The sequence below is a fragment of the Molothrus ater genome, chromosome 1, assembly GCF_012460135.2.
Source record: "Molothrus ater isolate BHLD 08-10-18 breed brown headed cowbird chromosome 1, BPBGC_Mater_1.1, whole genome shotgun sequence".
Classification (NCBI taxonomy): domain Eukaryota; kingdom Metazoa; phylum Chordata; class Aves; order Passeriformes; family Icteridae; genus Molothrus; species Molothrus ater.
In genome coordinates this window covers 65,947,258-65,967,925 of record NC_050478.2, presented here as the reverse complement: position 1 = coordinate 65,967,925, position 20,668 = coordinate 65,947,258, and the positions used below count along the sequence as shown (strand labels likewise).

Genomic DNA, 20,668 nt, shown 5'->3' with positions numbered 1-20,668 from the left:
TGACAAAGGAAGTAATGTTAGTATGTTAAATTTTAGTAAAACAGTTTCTTAAATACACAACAAACACCTGAACCATACAGTGCCTGTAAACAAATTTGATTCTGTTTGGATATTACTGGCACTGTAACAACATAACATCCAAAGCTGATCTACTCATGCAATTCTTGGCATTCTTGCAGAATTTTGGTGACTTGAATTTTAATAGACTTGTCTTAATCAGTCTATAAATCTACTTCTGGACACTGTTTACTAAAAGAAATTGTGATTTTATAATTGCAGGACCTACCTAAAAAGAAATTCCTTGTTTTTCTTTTCTTTTAACAGTGCAATGCTAGGCTTCTTTGAAGATGACATTCCAAATTCAGGGTCATCCAAGTCATCCCAGCTATCCACAGCCTTTACCAAAGTCTGACCCCACCGTCTTCTGCAGGTTTTAGGACCTAGTACACCATTCAGAGGGCCAATAGTTGCTTGTTTCTATTTTAAATAAATTAAAATAATAAAAAAGTTAAAATAATAATAAAAAAGCACTTTAATTCAATTATAAAATTTTGTATTTTGTATCTAGTATAACTCCTGACTACTGCTTACAGACTTTGAGGGAATTTTTCCCAATGTGTTGTACCTGTTTTGGTCATAGTCTCACTATGGCTTTAAGTACAAAACATAATAATGCCAGCATGTATTTGAAGTGTAGTTCTTTTGGACTTTCATCCTTGAATGGCTCAAGTCTACCTGAACTAGTGAGGTTAACATTCTGTTTGCACACCCAGTTCAGTGCTCAACCACTATTTCTGGCATCTTGCTGAACTTATGCTCTGAACAATGGTAGATGAGCTGTCAAGAAATAGAGCACAGTGTTGCCGAACACTGCTGTGCCCCCAAAGTAAATACAGCAAATAAAAGAAACTTCTCTTTAACATTCCATTCCAATGAAATTAAGTTTTAAAACTGTCCTTCTATCCATCATTTGCTTTCCAATATTCTCTGAATACCTGTTATTTTTAACATAGTTTGTATTGCAGTTCAGTGAGTACAAGCAGAAAGCAAAACGGAAGTTACAAACCAAAGTATAATAGTAAACTTCCTAAAAATCATAATTGCTAAATTCTTACAAGGTTAAGAGCTGGATGAACCTTTCTGGGTATTTTCCTGCATGAGGCAAGTGAAGTTCTCCCTCTCCACTTCTCTGTTGTGACAGTATTGTTGTGACAGAGTTGTTTCTCAAAGGTCAAAAAGTAACAGCTTCAACTTCTTTAGTGCATAAGCCCAGCACTGAGGACTATTATAATGAACATTGTGTTACAAGCAATCTATTCTTCTGACTTGCTATAAAATTTTAGTAAGGAGACAAGATATATCCTCACTTATTCCCTAGTTATCTATCTGTATCTCTTTTAATAAAACATGACAATTTTCAAGGGATCACCTAGCTGAACATCCTAAGAACTTTTAATAAAACCATCTATGTAGTTATTGAAGACAACTTACAGGCGATGAGTTTTTATTGATCATTGGAAAAAGTGGTTGTGACTGTGGCTGCTGCTGCTTTGGTATTTGCTGGTTAGCTGTATTCTGAGGCAACTGAATTTGCTGGAGAGGCTGGTGGTTAACCTTTGGCAAGGGCTGTGGCTGTGTTTTGTCAGGTAAATCAGGTGAAGACAGAGGTTCTGGCTTAGCTTCCAGTTTAGGTAAAGATGGCTTTGGCTCTGTTGGCTGAACTGGTTTAACAGGAGTCTGCTTCTCCAGATACTGTGGGGGAGGTCCTAAAATTTGGCCAACTTGAAAGTAAGGGTGCTTCAAAGCCTGTAGAGGAAGATATGAGACATTAATTTTAACTTCAAAAAGCTGACTTTGGTAAGCTCATCAAGGATCTAAGCAGGTTACTGAAACATTTAAGCAAGCTTTACAGAACAGATGGAAGATGGATGGGTAACGAGATCATATGTAAAGTGTATATTGAGAACTGGCAGTTCTGTATTACAAACTCTTACGTAACTTGGTAAGTCTGATCCACTTGTACATGTAACAGCAGTCATATCCTTTTGTTCCCTTCTTTATTGCTAGGTGGAGGTGCATTATACATTTAACACCATTCTATAGTTATGCAGTAACAAATTTCTCTTTTAAAACAGGTAGTTCCCACTACTTTTACTACATGCTTTACTTACATGTCTCCACTGCTGACTATGTTTTAGCAACTCAGTGAATAGCCTGAGTTTTTTAATTGAAAACAAAACAAAACCAACAACAACAAAAGCTCCAGAAGTGAGATTGTTGCAGTGTATGGGTTCTACAATTAGAGGATGTTAATGAGCAAGGTTTCTCCCCCATTTTCCTTATCACCAGCTTTTGCTTTTCTTTAAAATACATTCACTGTGCCTGCTGTGCCTTCATGGTGTTTACTAAGAAAATATAGTGTCTGTCTTAAGGCAGATGTTCATTTGATCCTTTCCTCTGACCTTTCCATGTCCTCTGCTAGATGCAGAGCTCGGACACAACTTAGTAACACACCTCCTGCTATGTCAAAACAACCCACTCTGTTAATCCTTCTGGGTAGGATCCTACTCTTTGTTAGTTCTCAAACGCACGTTTTGCCTCAGCTGCACTCATGAATAGCTGCCTCTGAACACACTGCTATGTATATGCATTAAACTCTTCCTTTTGACTGTGGATTACACATCTGCTGCAGCTGCTTCCTCGATAACTCACCTGGGTAAAAGCTGGTTATTTGCTTTTATAAAGCACCATAGAGTATTTTGTGTAGAGATACATAGTACTGGACTACAGATAGATCTCTGTTTCTGTACAATAGACATGCTTTATAAAGTGGAGAGGAATGTTTGGTACCATCTGCTTAACTGCTTCTGAATCACTTACAGTACATCCACCAAGGGTAACTTGCAATATGTCCTTTCTTTCTCAATTGTATTCCTCTTTTATACGTTCTAAATAGGATTACATTAGGTATGAATAATAAAAAAAAAAATCCACAGAATGTACCATCTTCAGTCCTTGAAATATGTGTTTTGAAAATTAACTTGGAGAAAAATTGTGATCTTTGTGACCTATTGGCATGTTCTTCACAAAGCTCTTTCTTTATCACTTCATACAACTTACATTCCAAGTAAAAATAAGCCTTAGCTCTTCCATACTGCATTCCATCTGTGGCTTCACAAAAACCAAAGTTTTCAAACTTTTCGGTACCTCCCTTTGTACAGATGGGGAGGAAAACAAAAGTGGCAAAGTGATGACAGGCACAATTGAAACACTTGCACCTCAGCTATTTCTCTGTCCTGTACAGAGAGAATTTTAAAATACACAGTACAGAAGACAACATTGCAGAAATAACTGAAGAGTTTCTGATGTCTGCTGAGCCAGGTTTAGAACTTTCTCTTCTCACCACTTAGTCTCATTCCCATCAAAGTGTTCAAAATGTAGAGACATTTGTGGCCATCATTATTATGACAATCAATTGGTCTCTGTATCTACAGTTTTTTAAAATGCAAGAAAATTCAGTCTTATACTTAATCATTCATGTGCTCAGACCTGACTTGCTGTAGGTCTCTTCTTTGGATTCCAGTTCAGCATATCACTCATAAGCAGTATTGCTTCATTGCTTGCATTTGGGATGAGAGTTTTTAGGCTTATAGGGACACATTGTGGGAAACGGAAATTCATGGCAGAAGCAAGGTGGTATCCTTCTGTCCAGTCACTCTGTTTCAAAGGAAAGAAAAATCAGCACCAAAAAAGAACAAAGATGTATTTAGATAAAATTTAAGGCAGCTTGAGTCACGCTTGGTCTGCATGGCTCCTTCCTTTATGGTCAAAAACAAGCATTCCTGGTTTCCGTGACAATTATTACAACACTAGTGAATGTAGCATCAGTCTCCAATGGCAGTCCTCCTGAGGTCTCCTGTAGCTACAGGTGGAACCATCACCATGGACACATCCTATCTGAAGGAGACCAGAGTGCAGCAGTACCAGGAATGCCACATCCTATCTGCCACAGAAATGAGCCCAGCAGCTGGCATGCCCTCTTTATGGAAATAGCAGAGGCAAGGCCCCTCCATTCACCATGTCCCAGCTATATAACCATGATGCAGCCTATACAACATAGCACTGATCCACCATTATGACAGTCAATGACTAAGTTACAACCAGACAGCATTACAACAATAAAAAACAATGATCACCAGATAAGAGCTTATTAAAAAAGTGTTTAACTTTCCAAAAGTAAACCTTGAAGTCCTTCATTGCTTGATAACTGCATTCTTGGAATACAGAACTACAGGATTATCAAAGACCTCAACAGACCATTTATCCACACCCTTGTCCCTTCCTGACAGGTGTTAAATCTCAAAAAGCTTCCAATTTCTGGCAATCCACAGCCAGATTATACAGATTACTCCAGAGAGTGATCTCCTCATGATTAGGAAAATGGAGGTTTCTTGTACAAAAATAAAATGACCTTTGTTGAGTGTCCTGTCATCCATGGATACCAAGAAGGACTATCTGATTCTTTCCTCTAGAGTGGCCTTTTTATACATTGGAAGGTGTATTTCTTTTCCTTTCTTCCCATCTTTGTTTGTACAGGCTAAAGAAACCCAAAGAATTCCTCAGGTCTATGCTTTTTGAGTTTTACTTCCTCTCTAGACTCTTGATTTTTTTTCCTCTTGAAAACTCTAAACTGGATATAATGTAGCAAGAGAAACAGAAAGATTAGTTCACATGTTAATGGGCAATACTCCTTTTTCTACAAACTGGTATGGTATTTGTCTTTAGACATACAATACACTAAATAGCTCCTACGGCCTCTCCTACAGATATGTTAGCTGGATGGTGATCCACAGTTATTTATGTAGCTGATTATTCCTGCCTAAGTACAGCATTCTGTGCACGACTGAAAAAATTTCTTTAAAGCTACATCTCTAATTCTATACATAAAAAAAAAATCCTTCTAAATTCCAGTCTTCTTTTCTAACATAATTCTTCTCTGCCTGCCATCTACTAGCTTAAGCAGCAAAATCTACTCCACCAGACAGCCTTCAATACAATTTAAAAAATTTAATCAGAGGCAGAACCACTCAAGTTTTATTCAATTAATCTTTTGAATAAGAGCCAGTGAAGCTTACTGTCTGGACAACTCTTTCCAAACAGGTATGCTCTCATCATGCAATTTGTATAGAAATATGCTGCTGGGAATGTTATGAGGGACAGCATCAGAAGCCTTACTGAAGACAAGGTATGACATTTGTGCTCTTCCTCTATCCACCACATTTATTGCACTGCTACAGGGCAAACCAGACTGATTTGGTCTTAAGGTACCATGATAGCCATTACTCATCTTTTTATGTACAACAGTTTTAGCTCTGTTAGCACAGTCCATGGTAATAAAAAAACTCAAATATAATTATAAACTACATCTGCTTAAAATAAGTCTCAAGATTTCCAGTGACTTCCTCTTTCACCTCAGAGAACAGTTTGTTCATTTAAATCAATGGAGAAAAACTTCCCTCCTTCACTGCATTGCCCTTCTTTATTGAGTTTGATGGCATTCTGTCTGCTAGAAATAAAGAAACAGTTTACAACAAAGTACCAAGGGCTGCATGTTGATCTGATGAAGCATAGTGACAAGGCGAAATCAGTACAAGAGCAAATGAAAAATACATTTCTATTTATTAAAAAAAATTATTTTGCAATAATTTAAAGTGCTATTGCCAACCTTCAGCTAATGAAAAGGCATTTCATTAATCTCTGCTATTGACATTGTCATCAATTTTTTCATTAAATTCACATAGTAAAGTGCACCACCACTGCCAATATGTGAATGGTGCAATTTAATTTATTTATAAAATAAAACAAAATAGTTGCCTGCCACTATTTAAAACACTCAGATTCCCCAAAGTCATTGGAATGTTATGGACTTAGGTACAGGAAGGTAAACTGGAATGAAGATAGCTTCTGGGCATAATTCCTGTAATTCATTATTGCAGGATAACAAAATAAATGAAAACGCATGTCTAAAAAAAATAATATTTGTAAAACTATCTGCAAAATCAGACTATTAAAGTAACTACTTATATTTTTCAGAATGGAAGTAATTGTAACAAATGCATTATTTGTTGTGGTAATTCCTATCATACAATTTAAGTATTCCTTTTTTACAGCAATCTCCCTGAAGAATGCCTTAGCACTGTCGTAAGGAGAGAAAATTCCCAAGTCTGCCCAGCAGATGACACAAAGTAATTAATTATAGTTTCCTGATTCTAGCGGGCTGACTTACAATGTCCTTAACTCTTGGGGCCTTTAAGGGAGCCTACAATTTTTTCTGGAATATTCAGCTGGTAATGGTCCCTGCTTTCCCAAGCACTAAACTTTCTGGTCAGGGAATAACAGACTCTAAACAGTCAGGATTTGCTTCTGTTAGCTCCTTGTAAGGTTAGAGAAAAACCACAGCAATCAGCTCAATGCTTCTGTGCTACTGCACACAGTGAAAACCTCTCTCTGATCTCCCTGCATTTCAGAGCTTGTTTATGCTGTACATTGAAAATGTTCCAGAAGCCAGCAGGGTGCTGTCTTTCAGTCTTCATATACATCAAAATGTTCCTGTTACTATCCTAGATTTGTGATCTGCTCAAGAAAGTTCACATCTGCATTTGAAAACTCAAGTCTTAAAATACTGCTCCTATTTGCACGTTATTCCTGAGTCTCAACTGTGTCATGGCAAGCACTGTTTTACACATCATACCAATTTTCACTTCCATAACGTATCATCTATAGCTCTCCACCTGACCTTTTCCTCTTTGCTCTGTCATGAGTTTGCACCTGTTTCTCAGAATGTTCTCTTGGATGTTTTCCCACCACTTCAAGCTCTGCATGTTCCTAGCTAAGCTTAATCTATTTCTGTTTTAAGTTTTCTGTTCCTTACTTCTCTATTGATAGCAGCTCCTTTACTGGACAAGAATTATACTGTATCTTATACAGGTAGAACACTAATTAAACTGATGTATCTCTCTCCACCCTTAGGAAGTTCAGATCTAGGTGGACTGTGTTTGGTCAGTTATTCCACCAAGTTCTATTTGCACCCCTAAAATACTGATATGTATCTGCCAATTCTTACTTTAGTCTACAAAAATATTTAATAGCATATGGTCTTTTTTTCGGTTCATTCAAAATTTTATAGGTAACCTTATTCTTTTCTTGCATATTCTCCCATTCATTTAGAAAAACAACTTTTAAGCTGAATATAATTGCATCCATTTTTATATGCACTACCAAAACTTTCCTTATAATTTTAAAAATTATTTAGCTCATCCAGAAAATAAGTGAAAAGAATTGTTTCCTCTCTAAAATACTGCACATTTTCCCTCAATTACTTCTTTTTACTAATAATATTTATGAGACATCTGTGTTTGAGATGAAATGTTTCTTTTATGCTTTAAGAATAGGAAAAGCATAATTTGTCTTATTTATGGTAACTTTTACAAGCTCCAAATTCTGTGTGCCAGCACAGAAGAATTACACTTTTGGGAAGGGAAAGCAAATTGGCTCTGGTAAATTAAATCCTAGGAGAATTCTGATTTCCTTTCCATTATGAATAGCTTTAAATAACTAAATTAAATAATTTTATCTGGCTTTCATCAGAGGAGAGCAAGGCTTCACATAATGGTATGATGCACAGCAGATGCTAATATACAACAAAAGACTAGCAGTACCTGCCTTAATGGAAGCTGAAAAGAAATTCAGTTAAGCAAACGCTAAGTCTGCAGGAAACTTATTGAAACAATAACTCAATATGCAAAGATAACACTGAATATTTTGTAATAATTTAATCAAATTTTTTTTTGGTAATAAAATTGTGTGGGGTTTTTTAAGCCTTACCCTCTTTGGAGTCCCTAGGACTTGGCAAATTTTGAAGATTTCATCTACTTCACTCGTGCCTGGGAAAAGAGGTCTGAGTGTGTATAACTCAGCCATTATGCTGCCAACTGCCCATATATCAATAGGTGAGCTATAGACAGAAGATCTCAGCAAAACTTCGGGTGCACGGTACCTGTGAGGATGGAAGGAAATAATAAATAAGTTAAAATGGTCATAGGAGGGTAATTAGTTAAGCTAATGTATTAAATTCTTGATATACTTACCACCTGGTAGAAACATAATCTGTGTAAGGTGGCTGAGATCTTAGTTCTCTAGCCAACCCAAAATCTGCAATTTTCACAAGTTCTGGTCCACTACAGAGAAGGTTTTCAGGCTTCATATCCCTATGAAAAAATCCTGTAGAAGACCAAACAGAAAAGAATTGCAAATTATCACAGAATCACTTCTTAAGCAGCAATTTCTAATAGGAGTAATCCAGTATTTACTTTGGGATGTTTTGGAATAATATAGTGGTTTCAACCTTTTTTCTTTTTTTAATTCAACATAAAATAATTGGAATCCTCCCCTAACAAATGCACGCATTTTCCCTCCAGTGATTATTACATCAAGTGTTCTTAAATTAACAAATGTAAACTGTCATTAGCACACTAAGGAAAATGAATTGGCTGGCAGCAACATCAAGTAAAAAAAACAGTTTCAGAATGAAATCTTTTGCTTTATCAGTTTTGAATAATGGAAAATTGAGCATCTGGCACACTTACTTGATTCACAAAATTGCTTGAATGATTTTTAGATAGTTATTTATCATTGTGACAACAATTTTGAGATACAGACATTTACAGGATATTCAAATCCTGCTCAGAAATGCTAATATTAGTAATGCAGGCACATAAAGCTTCTTCAATGCTTGCTGTTGGCTTGAGGATCTCTATATTTGGGCAATGATTAAGTCACTAAGCAAATTACTTCTGCTGTTTAATTCGAACACACAATTCGTTATGTTATCCATTAATTTGATTGAAATCCAGTTGCTAGAATAAAACACTGAATTTCTGCACGCATAAATTAAAATGACTGTAAGAAATTGGCTGAAATTATTACAGTGAAATGTAAATGTTTAAATTTATCACACCTGGTGTTCCCTTATACACTTATAGTGAAATCAAGATATTAATATTGTAACTTAAAACTGGAAGTTTTTAAAAAAAAAAATCTAATTTTCTAATTTATTTTGCAGAGAAATGAGGTAGGAAAGGAGGACACTAACAATCAGAGAACAGTATATGATCCTGATCAGCAGGACAAGAAAATGTCAATTTCTGGGTATTTGATACTACTGAATAAAAGTAATCATTCATTTAGTTCACCAGAAGGCCTCTTCAGGGTACATTGAAAGCAAATCAAACCTCACTAGGATCACTGTTTCTTATTTCATTTTCCACTAATGTTTTATGGTCTTTAGAAAGTTTCAAGGGTACCAATGTGATGTGAAGAACAACTACAAAAGTTGAGCATGAGAGTAAATTACTACCTTTTTAAATGCCAAGGAGTTTGATACCAGTATTTCAGAATACAGTTCACAGGACAGATATTAAACATGAGCATTAGGAGTTTTGCAAACACTGTGAAACTTTTTATTGTTGGGAGCACACCTCACCTCTTATTTAGACTGTTCCTGTAATTCCTAGAAACATCCCACTTAGTAAAATACTTAAGTCCAGGTTGTATTTGATAAGGATACTCTTTGAATTTCTTAGTGAACAAGTTATTTTAGTATTTTTTAATATGGAGAGTATCATGTTAGTTACAGTATCTCAACACAAGAGTATTGATGTATTAATGCTTCTCAATTAGATCTTTTTGAGGATGCAGAAGTCATTAGTACAGCAGAGCATACAAGTTGCTGTAGTTTGTTTCTTCATCTGCTAACTAAAGTAGAAAACACTACTGCACAGTGTATGAACAACATCCAGTGCTTTCCAAGAGAAAGAGGAAAATCGAATTGTAGGAAAATAAAGAGTAACTTCAGGCAAAGTTTAAAACTGCATCCGCACTTGAAACAGGTAACCATTATTTTATCAGAGATGATTAATAGCCCTTGCTAGGTTATTTTATTTATGTTATTTCTGTGCATTATCTAATTTTCTAAAAAAAGTGCTACACAGTTAAACTCTAGTAGGAAACCTACCGTGTTTGTGGATGAAAGCCAGCCCTTGCAATATCTGATACATCATGTTTCTGATGACTGACTCAGGGAAAAACTTGTTTCTGTGAAGAAACAGGGTAAAAACATACATAATTCAGAAAAATAATGTGCCCTCAGAACATTCGTGTTTCTTTATTTTGCCTAACACATCACGAACATGTGAAAACAGACCCATCAAGTCAAAGTAAGAGAGATGCAACTCTCATTTCAAAACTCTATTGGGCCTTAATCTCAATCACTTCTAGTGCAGCAGCAGAACTTCTGTGCTGAGATGTTCATGGTACTATCTCCCTGTAGAAGCTGGCTGGCCAGCAGTGTGCTTGACAGGTGAGTGTGGAATGCACAGTGCTGAAGCAAGGCAGAGATGGCAGTGCAGCACAGGTAGGTGCATTACCCAGTGGTGCCCTTAAGGGAGCCCTGCTAAGAGCAATTCTGCTCAGCTGCAAAGTAACACTGTGCTCATGTCACCAGCAGCTACCTCAGGATGTCAACCCAAGGGCTTGGCACATTAGGAGATACAAGTGCATGACAAAGTCTGAAGGAAAACCACACTAAAGGCAAAACAATTCATCAAAAGGAAATGTTAATGAAAAGGCAGGTCCTACTCTGAAGACCACCTTACAAGCCTTGCTATGTACTGTTTGTCCAAGACTGCAACATTAGTTAGCCTATATTAGGCCATTCTTACAAAAATGCATCCATGTACCATCCCCACCTTAAATCAAACCCATGACCAAAAGTAGCATGAACAGTGTTCAGTCAATCCTTCATACATTAAAATGAAGGCTAATGAAGAAAAAAGCCCAAAACACAACTATTTAGAATTTCTCTCATGGTTCTACACAAAAGCATGCCAACTCTCTTATTAACAAGTGATCTTATTTCCAAAAGCATTACAATATGCAGTGTTGTAACAGAGCAATGCAGAACTCGACCCTCAAATAATCTAGTGCAGCAACTCCTGTTCATATCAATGAGGCTACAGGAGGAGCCAAAACCAGACATCCCAAAGTGTTCTTCAAAGCAGTATGAGAATCATTAAATAAAGCACAATAGCACACTGCTTTTCTGTGAAAAAAAGACATACCTATCCTTCATTAGCTGATAGAGATTTTCCTTCATGTACTCAAATACAAAATAAAGGTGGTCATTTTCTCGTATGACTTCCTTCAATTTTATTACATTGGCATGGTTTAGCTTCTTCAGAGACTGCAACAGAGCGAAATACAGCTTCAGATAACCCCACAGTGAGCTTGATTCCTTATCAGAGCTAAATTTTTATCATCTCAGTTTCTAGCACAGAATCCACAGAACATACTCATATGATACACCATTATTTATTTTGCGATCTGTTCTAAAGAAGACCAACCCAGAAGTTTGAATGAATCTCAAATTAAAAGCAACAACTATATTAATAGTAGTTTAAACCTATTTCTACAGGATTACCTCAGAGCTGGAGTAAAGATTAGCACAAAAACCTAATTCCCTACAACAAAAGACAAATCTGAAGCTATAAGAGGCTATTCAGTACAGAGCTTGCTCACAGTACTGAATAAGAAAACCTGCATATTTTTTCCCCTTCTTTTTGGCTTGAAACTTTCATGAAGAAGGATTCTCTTACAGATGCTCATTTTGGACATACTGATTTGCATGAAGTCTCCAATAAGTTAAATCAAAAGCCCTTTAGTAGGGAGTTTGGTATATACAGAAAATCAGATGCCCAAAACATGGAATTATTTGGAATTTAAGCTCAGGTTTTCAAGTGTTATTCTATCACTTGGCTAGCCAAAATTCCCAGTGCTTTCTACAGATGCCCCAAACACAAGATATATGGAATGGACACATAGCTAGAAATCTAGAAGTAAAATGGAAGAGGAGAATGGTAAACCACAGAAATACACACATCCAAAATCAATTTCTTTTCCTTTCTCAAAGATAAGAGGCTTGGCTCTGAGACATGGACACTGCTTGAGAATAGTGGGATATTCCACAAATCAGCAGGACCTCTAAGAGTGCCAGCACCCCACAGTTTTGTGAAATCTGTCAGCATTTAAGGAGTTCACAGAGTTTGGCCTCACTTGGACACAGTAGCTGCCCTTCTCCTTCATGCAAGCCTAACCAGAAACTTCTTTTTAAATGTGGCATGTTCACCACTTTACCTTGACTTCTCTCAAATTCATACATTCATCCCATGAATAGAACTTTCTTTTCATTCTGAAATAAAGTCCAAGACAAAGTATTTTCAGTGAACAGTACACAATGCTTTTAGAATTAGAAAATCTAAATGATATTTTCCAAAACTAGCATTATCTATATTTTGAACTCAATTAAAAACATTCTAGCATACCCATCAGCAATATAATTAAAAACAAAGTAAATGCTTAGAATTGCTAAAAATTTACAGTGATTAATCATCAAACACTGAAACATATTTTTAAAAGAGTACAGACAGAGACCATGTAACTCCAAAGTAAAAGGGACATAAAACCCCTTTGTGTCATTTGAATTGTGCTTTTAATAATAAAGCAAGCAACAATGACACTGCACATATATCATGGAAAATAACATCTTTATGCACAAGTTGCATATTCTAGGAAAAAAAATTAAATTTTTGAAATTTGAAAAATATCTGGACTGCTTTCCATTATAATTAAGCATCTGACTTGATTGGTCATTTTAAAAATCTGTTTCAACATATTAATTTAAAGGTTTAATTTTTTTAATTAAAAGGTTTAATTTTTTTCAAGCAATATCATAGCCTCTAAACTAGTTGTTATACATAATAGTGTAATACATTTATTTGTAAGTCCTGCATAAATCCAAATATGGACATTTGGTGTTGCTCAGATGTGAGGATGAAGTTGTGAATGCCATTGCTGTGTTTTGGGAAAGTTTTAGCACCTAAAGTGAAGAGATTTAAACCAATAATTTTCAGATAAAATAAAAGTATCTTCAAGCAAAACTGTATCTGCTCAAGTCCCAACCTTAGAAATCACAACAGAATTCCAAATCCTGAAATCACAAATGAACCACTTCCCACAAACTGTTGTTTGTTTTGCTAATAATAATTAAAATAATCAATTGGAGATTCTTTCTTTAGCTTAGATGAATATTAATTTCAGTAACAGTAACAGCAAGATATGGTGAAACATGAAATTCTCAGAAATTCTTAAAGAAAAAGTCAGCCAATTATATTATAATTATCTTACTGCAGGAGATCCATAAATGAGAGGAAAAAGTCTGAGCAAGTCACAATTTCTGGTATTTCAACTTACACTTTATATCCAGCTTGCAATTCTCTAGGAATTCAAGGGGAATTCCCCCACGCATTGAGTAGAATTTTTCTTGTTTCGTAATCATCTTTTAAGGCAAGTGTGACAATACTCTTGATTACACAGAACACAAGTTTATTAGAGCCAGGGTGACAGCCTTTATTTACCTTACCAGATTGTTACTGTTGTTTATCACTGTAGCAACACCTGAAACTTAATGCAGCACTTACAAAGATTTGGGGGGCTGGGATGGAATTTCAAATCTACCTGTTCAGATCACTATTCCTGCAATTCATATAAATAAACTCCCTAATTAATCCCATTCACTATTGCTTCTCCCTTGGTCCTGGCCTAAACATTTTTAGAAGGAAGCATGTTCAAACTGAACAAAAGCAGCATGCAATTTTACAAGCCAGTGTAAACCAATAAATTAAACTGATGTGTCTCTCTATTGATCAATTACTAGAAATCTGACTCACAATCACCTTGTTAAACTTAATTAAAATAAAATAATTTTGTTAATTTCCTTTTAAAAGGCAACTTTTTTCAATTCTACACAAATGGAAGACAACAATAAAGCCAAAATTGAATATCTAAGATTTTGCAGGCACCTTTACTGAATTGAGATGTTACATACCTTTTGATAGCCACAAGTTCTCCTGACTCATTGCTCTTCCCCATCAACACGCTGCCATAGGTGCCATCACCCAGTTGTTTCATAATTGTGTAACGATTCATTTTTTTTACGACTCAGACAGCCAAAAGCTTATGAAATGGTAAATATATTCTGTTTTATTAAAGGGTTCTGTGCTCTTTGATTTTCTCAAGAGAAATCTTCTTCCAGACTGTTTTACGTTGGTGAATGTTTCTCATAACTCAGCAGGATATTCACTGCTCTCTTCCAAACTATAGCTGCTTTGAGATCCAGTTACGAAGAACAGGAGACAGAACATGGTCATCCTCACACAGATCCCTAAAAAAAACAACAAAAAAAAGACTAGGTAGTTTTACAGTATTTTAGAAAAAAGACACTCTACTACTTGTATCAAACAATAGCACCCTCCAGAACCATATGTGCTTTTTAATGGACATAAATGCAATTAGCTCCTTTAAATTTTTCAAGCCACAGAAGGTGCCTACTGTACAATTAAGGTTAGTGTAAACAGAAACTGGAGATTTGAGGTTACTATCATAATTCCTTAGAAACAGCAAAGTGTTTTTAAAGCTGGTATATTCTGATAGAAGCCCTTACTCTGAATTTGTAGACAGCAGCAGCTTCCTGAACTATTACAAAGGCATGGTTGAAGTTCTGGAAAACATAAGGACAAAAATTTTGCACAGGGTGCCACGGCAAACTTAGGGTCTGAATACTGTGTTTTGGATTGGTAATGCAAGCAGGCTTCCTATGCTTAAAAGTTAGTGAGGAAGGGAGATGGAGCAGCAAGATAACCACTGCATTTTTCACCCACATAAACTGATATGTTAAAAATGGACATCGTGCTCTGAAGTTCACATAATTCTTAGGCATGGTAATGGCTGAAGAGTTAAGTTTTACAAGGCCTGCAGAGAGAAGCATAGAGCTTACATGCACTGGTATGGAAGATTAAATCTGAACTGTCATTTGGAAAAGAATCCATACTGAACAATGTTTAATCACATTAATAATTGAATCCATGCAAATATTAATTTGAATATTAATTTGAAACCCAATCCAAGTTTGAATCTGAACCCCAGCTTCCATTACACACAATACTCTCTCTCACCAATGCTTCAGATGAAGGCCTGATGTTAAACACACAAACTCAGAAGAATCACTCATTTATGCAGGACTAGGAAAAACTAGCAACCTCTCATTGTACCACTTACTTCCTGTAACCCAAATGCTAATACACAAACAAACACTGAATGCTAACTGAATAATAGCATTCTCTACCTTTTGCCTCTGCTGTCTGAAAATACAAAATAAAACTCAAATCAATAGGAGCACACCATCAGTCTATCTTTATAGGAGATTGAGAATTTAGCATACTCTCATATAAGGACTCTCATACTCTAGTCCTTATCCTTACACCAAAATTAGCTACAGTCTGGTCTGTTCAAACAGATTAAGAAACTCTGATTCAGCTGATAACAAGATTCAGGCTTGAGATTTACAGGCCTGGTAAAATAACAACAAAACTGGCTTCTCCAGGAGTGTGAAATATACATTCTCAAGCAGTCCAGCCTGCTGTGTAAAGGAAACAGCTTCCTGGACAATAGACCAATGTTTCTAAGTTGTTCTGAGTTGAAATGCTGCTTTCTCTAAGTTACAACACAGAGTGTTACTTCCTGTTGCTTCTGTTAGCAGGAAAGATCTCACCTGACAAGATGCCACTGGCCTAGTGGACATCTCAATTAATAATCTTTGCACCAAGCAACCTTCATTTTGTCAGGGAAAGTTACAAAGAAGATTTTTTTCTACACTCGTCTACACCTCCCCTCCCCTAAAGCCACAGTTATAGTGAAATAAGATTTCTGGTTAATAACGTATTCTGAAACAAAGCTAAAAATCAGATTTAACAAAAAGTAACATAGGCATCTCAAATTATGATGAGATTTTAAATTGGACTTTGATATATTTAAGCAAATTGTTTTTCTCAGAGTTCAGCTTTATATCTTATTCCCCAGAATGCCTGCATGCACTCTAGTCTTTAATACCATCAATTTGCCTTTTGACAAAAAGGTTATTTGTTGTCTCTGGTAAAAGCAGATGATCAAGTGTATTTATTCCAAGTTAAGATACATTCTGCATAACCATCTTGCAAGTTGTCAAGATGTGTATCTCTAGGTATCTATTAAAAAAACAAACCAACACAAAAACCTTGAGGGTATTCTTATACCCATTTTACAACACAGCATCACATTTAAAGCAATGATAAACTGTGTATGCATTTTTGTGTATAGGTATAGACAGGCGTATCATGTGAAGTGAAATGTAACAAGTTTTGTGTTTCTCTGTTTCAACAAATATCATTGAGCATTGTTTAAGGTATGGTTTTTTTTGACAGATTTCAGCAATATCTGCTACAGATGGCCCTAGCTTGAACTCCTAGGGTTACATTAAGAAGTTGGAGAATTTGCAGGCATTTCATGCTCAAGTTTTTGCTCTCTAACAAAGTGTACCAAAAATAACATGAGAAAAACTTGTATTTGCAATTAACAGAACAAGATCTAGACACAACCTCAAGTTTTGACCTTTAAATTCTCTAATTTTGGTGCCTAAATCCTATCAGCTTTCCAAGTAATTTTCATCGGAGTATATATTAATCACCAGCTTTAACAATTATTCCTTTTGTCCAATTCTAATATTTTGGCATGTGCAATCAAAACAACCTCACATAAATTGTTCCTTCCCTCCAGAAATTCCGTGTAATACAACACAGACCAATTATTCATTACAGTCTGTTCTGTAATATATTTTATTGCCTTACTCCTTTTCTGCTGTATACTTTAAGTTTTAGGGTACAAAAACACCTGATCAAGTAAAGTACAGAAAAGTTGGTGCATTCCTTCAATGATCAAGTGGAAGTGTCAAATCCACTCAATGGAAATGCACAAAACAAGGTGTGAAAACCACATACCCTGACAACAATGTCTGGGCACCATCACACCTACCCCACACTGACATGTTTTGGAATTACAGAGCATGATGATTAGAACAGAAATGGCCCAGAGATTCACCTTTCACTACCACAGACTTCTGCACTCTTTGTAATTTTCACCACTCATACCCAGCTCAGGTGTGCAATTTTTTCCTCAGTGGTCTATCTGTATTTTCTTTTTCAAACCTGCAGTTCAGTTTTGTCTTTTGTACTAACCCAAGGAAAAGCAAGGGCCTAATCTAGCTTTTCTGGTTAAAACAAGCCTTTGGAGTGGCCTTTTCCATACTAATGCTTATATGATATTATTTCTTCAGAGATGCAAAGCACTAAAATGTAAAATTGTCATAACAGGTACCAAACAGACAAGAGAAATCCTAGTCCAAACAACAGCTTGTTGTTATTCTTAGTGACATACTGCACATAATCTCTTTACACAGGATTAAGGAAAGATTAAAGCCAGGGACAAATAGAGGACAAAATAAAATAGCTTGACAGAATCTTTAATTTGTGTAAATTTAGGGAACCTGGAAAAGTACTAGAGAATTGAAACAAACCATCATCACTTTTACTGTATTACTGGTGTCTTAAGCACTAGCAGCAATTTTATATTATTTTAGATGTCTGGATTACCTTTCAAAATGTAATGAATAGCAACAAATCACCTACATTTCTTATATCCAAATACTAAGCTTTACCAAGAGTTCTACAACTGCATCCTAAACAAACTACTCAAATTATTAGAAACTAGGATGTATGACCCAATAAGACCTCCCACCCAGAGAAGCAAAACACCCACAACCAAATATTACCAACCTGTTTACAGTAACTGATGAAATCACCAAAACTGTTTGCATGGCACAGTACTGTTCTCAATGATCAGACTGGCAGTATTGCACAGCACAGAATGTATGCTGATACTGATTTTAAAAGTAAAAAAAAACCAAAAAAAACCCCAAAAAACTAAACCCAAAACCAAATCCAACCACAAAACAACAAACAAACTTTGGTACAAGAACCTTCTTGGTAGTGAATGCATATATTACTAAAGCTGCCAGTAATCAGGTACCATGACAGGTGGATCCAGTTCTTGAGATTAACCTCAAATCCATTACTCTAATCAAATACCAGCAGTTATCTAGAAACACAACACTCAGCTGCAGGAAAGAAGTCAGTAACATTGACAATAAATACCAGTGCTTTGAAATAGACTGCCTTAATTTTATTTTTTTTTAAGTCCTTAAAAATCTAATCTTGTTCCACTTGTATGTATCAGGCATTCAGGATGGGATATATCAAATTAAGAACTCCAGTTTGCTTTAAGTATTTTCCCCTGTTTTGTTCCAAACCAGCTTTGGTTTCAAACCAAAGTTACACCAACTTTTTCAGCAGATTACCACCATACCAGCAAGGCTACCGCTTCCTACCCACATGAAACCCCTTCCCACTATGCAGTACAGCAAGTTTCAGGATAGCAGCGGTTTCAGTGCTGCCGGAACTGCAAGTCTCCAGTTTTGGGCAGTATCCAGAAGGAATACGAACCACTCATCTTTCAGCATCTGCACCACAGTAAGTTTCAATAAAACAGAGAATTGTTATGGTCGGAAGAGACCTCTGGAGATCATCTAAACCAAACCCCCTGCCAAGGCAGGATGACCTAGAGCAGGTGACACAGGAACACATCTGGGTGGGTTTTGAATGTCTTCAGAGAGGGAGACTCCACAACCTTCCTGGGCAGCCTGTTCCAGTGCTCTGCCACCCTCAATGTGAAAAATGTTCACGTTGAGGTGGAACTTCCTGTGTTCAGTTTATGGCCACTGCTCCTCATCCTGTCGCCAAGCACCACTGAAAAGACTCTGGCACCATCCTCTTGGCACCTGCCTTTGAGATAATTATGCGCACTAAAGAGATCTCCTCTCCGTCTTGAGAATGGAAACAAATGCTCGTTTCCACTCCAGTTCCACCTGGTGAAATCCAGCCTCCTCCCAAGGGCGCGCCAGTCCCCTCCTCAGCACTCACAGCGCCGAGGGGAGCGCGGCGCTCCAGCCGCTCACTCCGGCTGTGAAACTCGGCACCGCCCGGCCTGCCACTTTCACCCCGCTTCTCCTAAATAAAGTTTCGCCTCCCCTCATTAACCGCGGAGCTCTCAGGCCGCCAGGGCCCGGCTCTACCCCACCGAAGCTAAAGCAGGCAGGTTCCCTGTCCCCGCAGCTCCGCACCACGCGGCGCTCTCGCAGCCCAGCACTGCAGCGGGGCAGGTCCCCCACACGCGAGTTCACCGCACACCGACCCCAGCCCGCCGGAGCACGCTGGGGACCGGCAGCACCCTCCCCTTTAGGAACGGAGCTCTGCGGGCTCCCGCTCCAGCCCAAACCCGCACCTCCTGCGTGCTGAGGGGACCCCAGGGAGGCCCAACCCCCGGGGCACGGGCGCTCACCAGCCCGGCCCGAGGGGGGCTCGCTCCCGTCCCCGCCGCCCCTCACTCACCGCGGCGCCGCGGGCGGAGCCAGCTCGATGGCGCCGAGCCCCCGGCCCGCCCGCCGCCTCCTTCAGCCGGGCCGCTCTGCCCCGTCACCGGGGCGACGGGCGCGGGCCGGGCCCGGGCTGAGGCGGGCCCGCCGCCGGCACCGCCCTCCCGGCCGCGGGCACGGCTGCCAGGGAGTCCCCAGTGGAGTGGAGGAGTGGGGAGGCGGTGGATAAACAGATCTGCCGGGAGCGAGGACAGCGCCCTGCTGGAAAGGGAGTGCTGCGCAACGGGAGCTGAGCCCCGTGACGAGAGCCGCGTCACAGGTTCCCTGAAGGTGGCCCCATGATAGGCGAGATCGTCTTTGGACAGTCCTCATTATAATTACTGCTAGTAGTAATTATATATTGAATATGTATTTGGTGCTCTGGTGAGACCCCACCTGCAGTGCTGCTTCCAGCTCTGGGGTCCCCAGCACAGGAAGGCCAGGGAGCTGCTGGAGTGAGTGCAGAGCTGGATGCTCTGTGATGCTCAGAGGGCTGGAGCACTTCTCCTATGAACCCAGTCTGGGAGAGGTGGAGCCGCTCAGCCTGGAGAAGAGAAGGCTCCAGGCTGACCTTAGAGCAGCCTTCTACTACCTAAAGGGAGCTTTCAGGAGAGATGGATAGAGTCTATTGACAAGAGCATGGACAAAGGGAAACGGCTACAAATGGAAAGAGATTAGATAATAGGGGAAAAAATCTTTTCTGTGATGCTGGTGAGGCACTGGACAGGTTGCCCAAGGAAGTTGTGGATGGCCCGTCCCTGGAGGTGTTCAAAGCCAGGCTGAATGGGACTCTGAGCATCCTCGTCTAGTGGAAGGTGTTCCTTCCCATGGCAAGGGGGTTGGAACTAGACGATCTTCAAGGTGCCCTCCAAATCCACACCATTCTATGATCTTATGAAAGCTACCAGCTAAGCCACAGTGTACTTAGGATTTGTAATTCCCACCTGTATTACTCACAGCTGTAGTGAAACCTGAGGGATTTTTCCCCCTAGCATTTTTTAAAAGTATTTCTTGTAAGCAATTTATTAAAATGCAAGTTGCTAATACTAATGCAAGGGAGAAACTTTGAGTGCTCTATACATTCTAAAATATATGTATTTCTGTAACAAAAATAATAATGAACTTTCCACTTAGTCCTTGTAATCTTGCATTTCTCTA

The 20,668-nt window shown here is 38.1% G+C and overlaps 1 protein-coding gene across 2 annotated transcripts in view; it reads right to left on the bottom strand.

Moving 5' to 3' along the window:
* MAK (male germ cell associated kinase) overlaps window positions 1-19,573 on the bottom strand; it is a 29,840-nt gene extending 10,267 nt beyond the window's left edge. For both annotated transcript variants that reach the window (XM_036407011.1, XM_036407012.1), the window contains exons 1-10: window positions 19,488-19,573; window positions 14,000-14,335; window positions 12,250-12,304; window positions 11,178-11,299; window positions 10,073-10,152; window positions 8,148-8,280; window positions 7,885-8,056; window positions 3,550-3,717; window positions 1,492-1,806; window positions 287-477 (exon numbers count right to left, since the gene is read on the bottom strand). In XM_036407011.1, the coding sequence (XP_036262904.1) occupies window positions 287-477; window positions 1,492-1,806; window positions 3,550-3,717; window positions 7,885-8,056; window positions 8,148-8,280; window positions 10,073-10,152; window positions 11,178-11,299; window positions 12,250-12,304; window positions 14,000-14,100 (1,337 nt within the window). In that variant the 5' untranslated portion in view covers window positions 14,101-14,335; window positions 19,488-19,573. The remainder of the gene's footprint in view (window positions 1-286; window positions 478-1,491; window positions 1,807-3,549; window positions 3,718-7,884; window positions 8,057-8,147; window positions 8,281-10,072; window positions 10,153-11,177; window positions 11,300-12,249; window positions 12,305-13,999; window positions 14,336-19,487) is intronic.
* Between the last annotated feature and the right edge of the window lie 1,095 nt (window positions 19,574-20,668).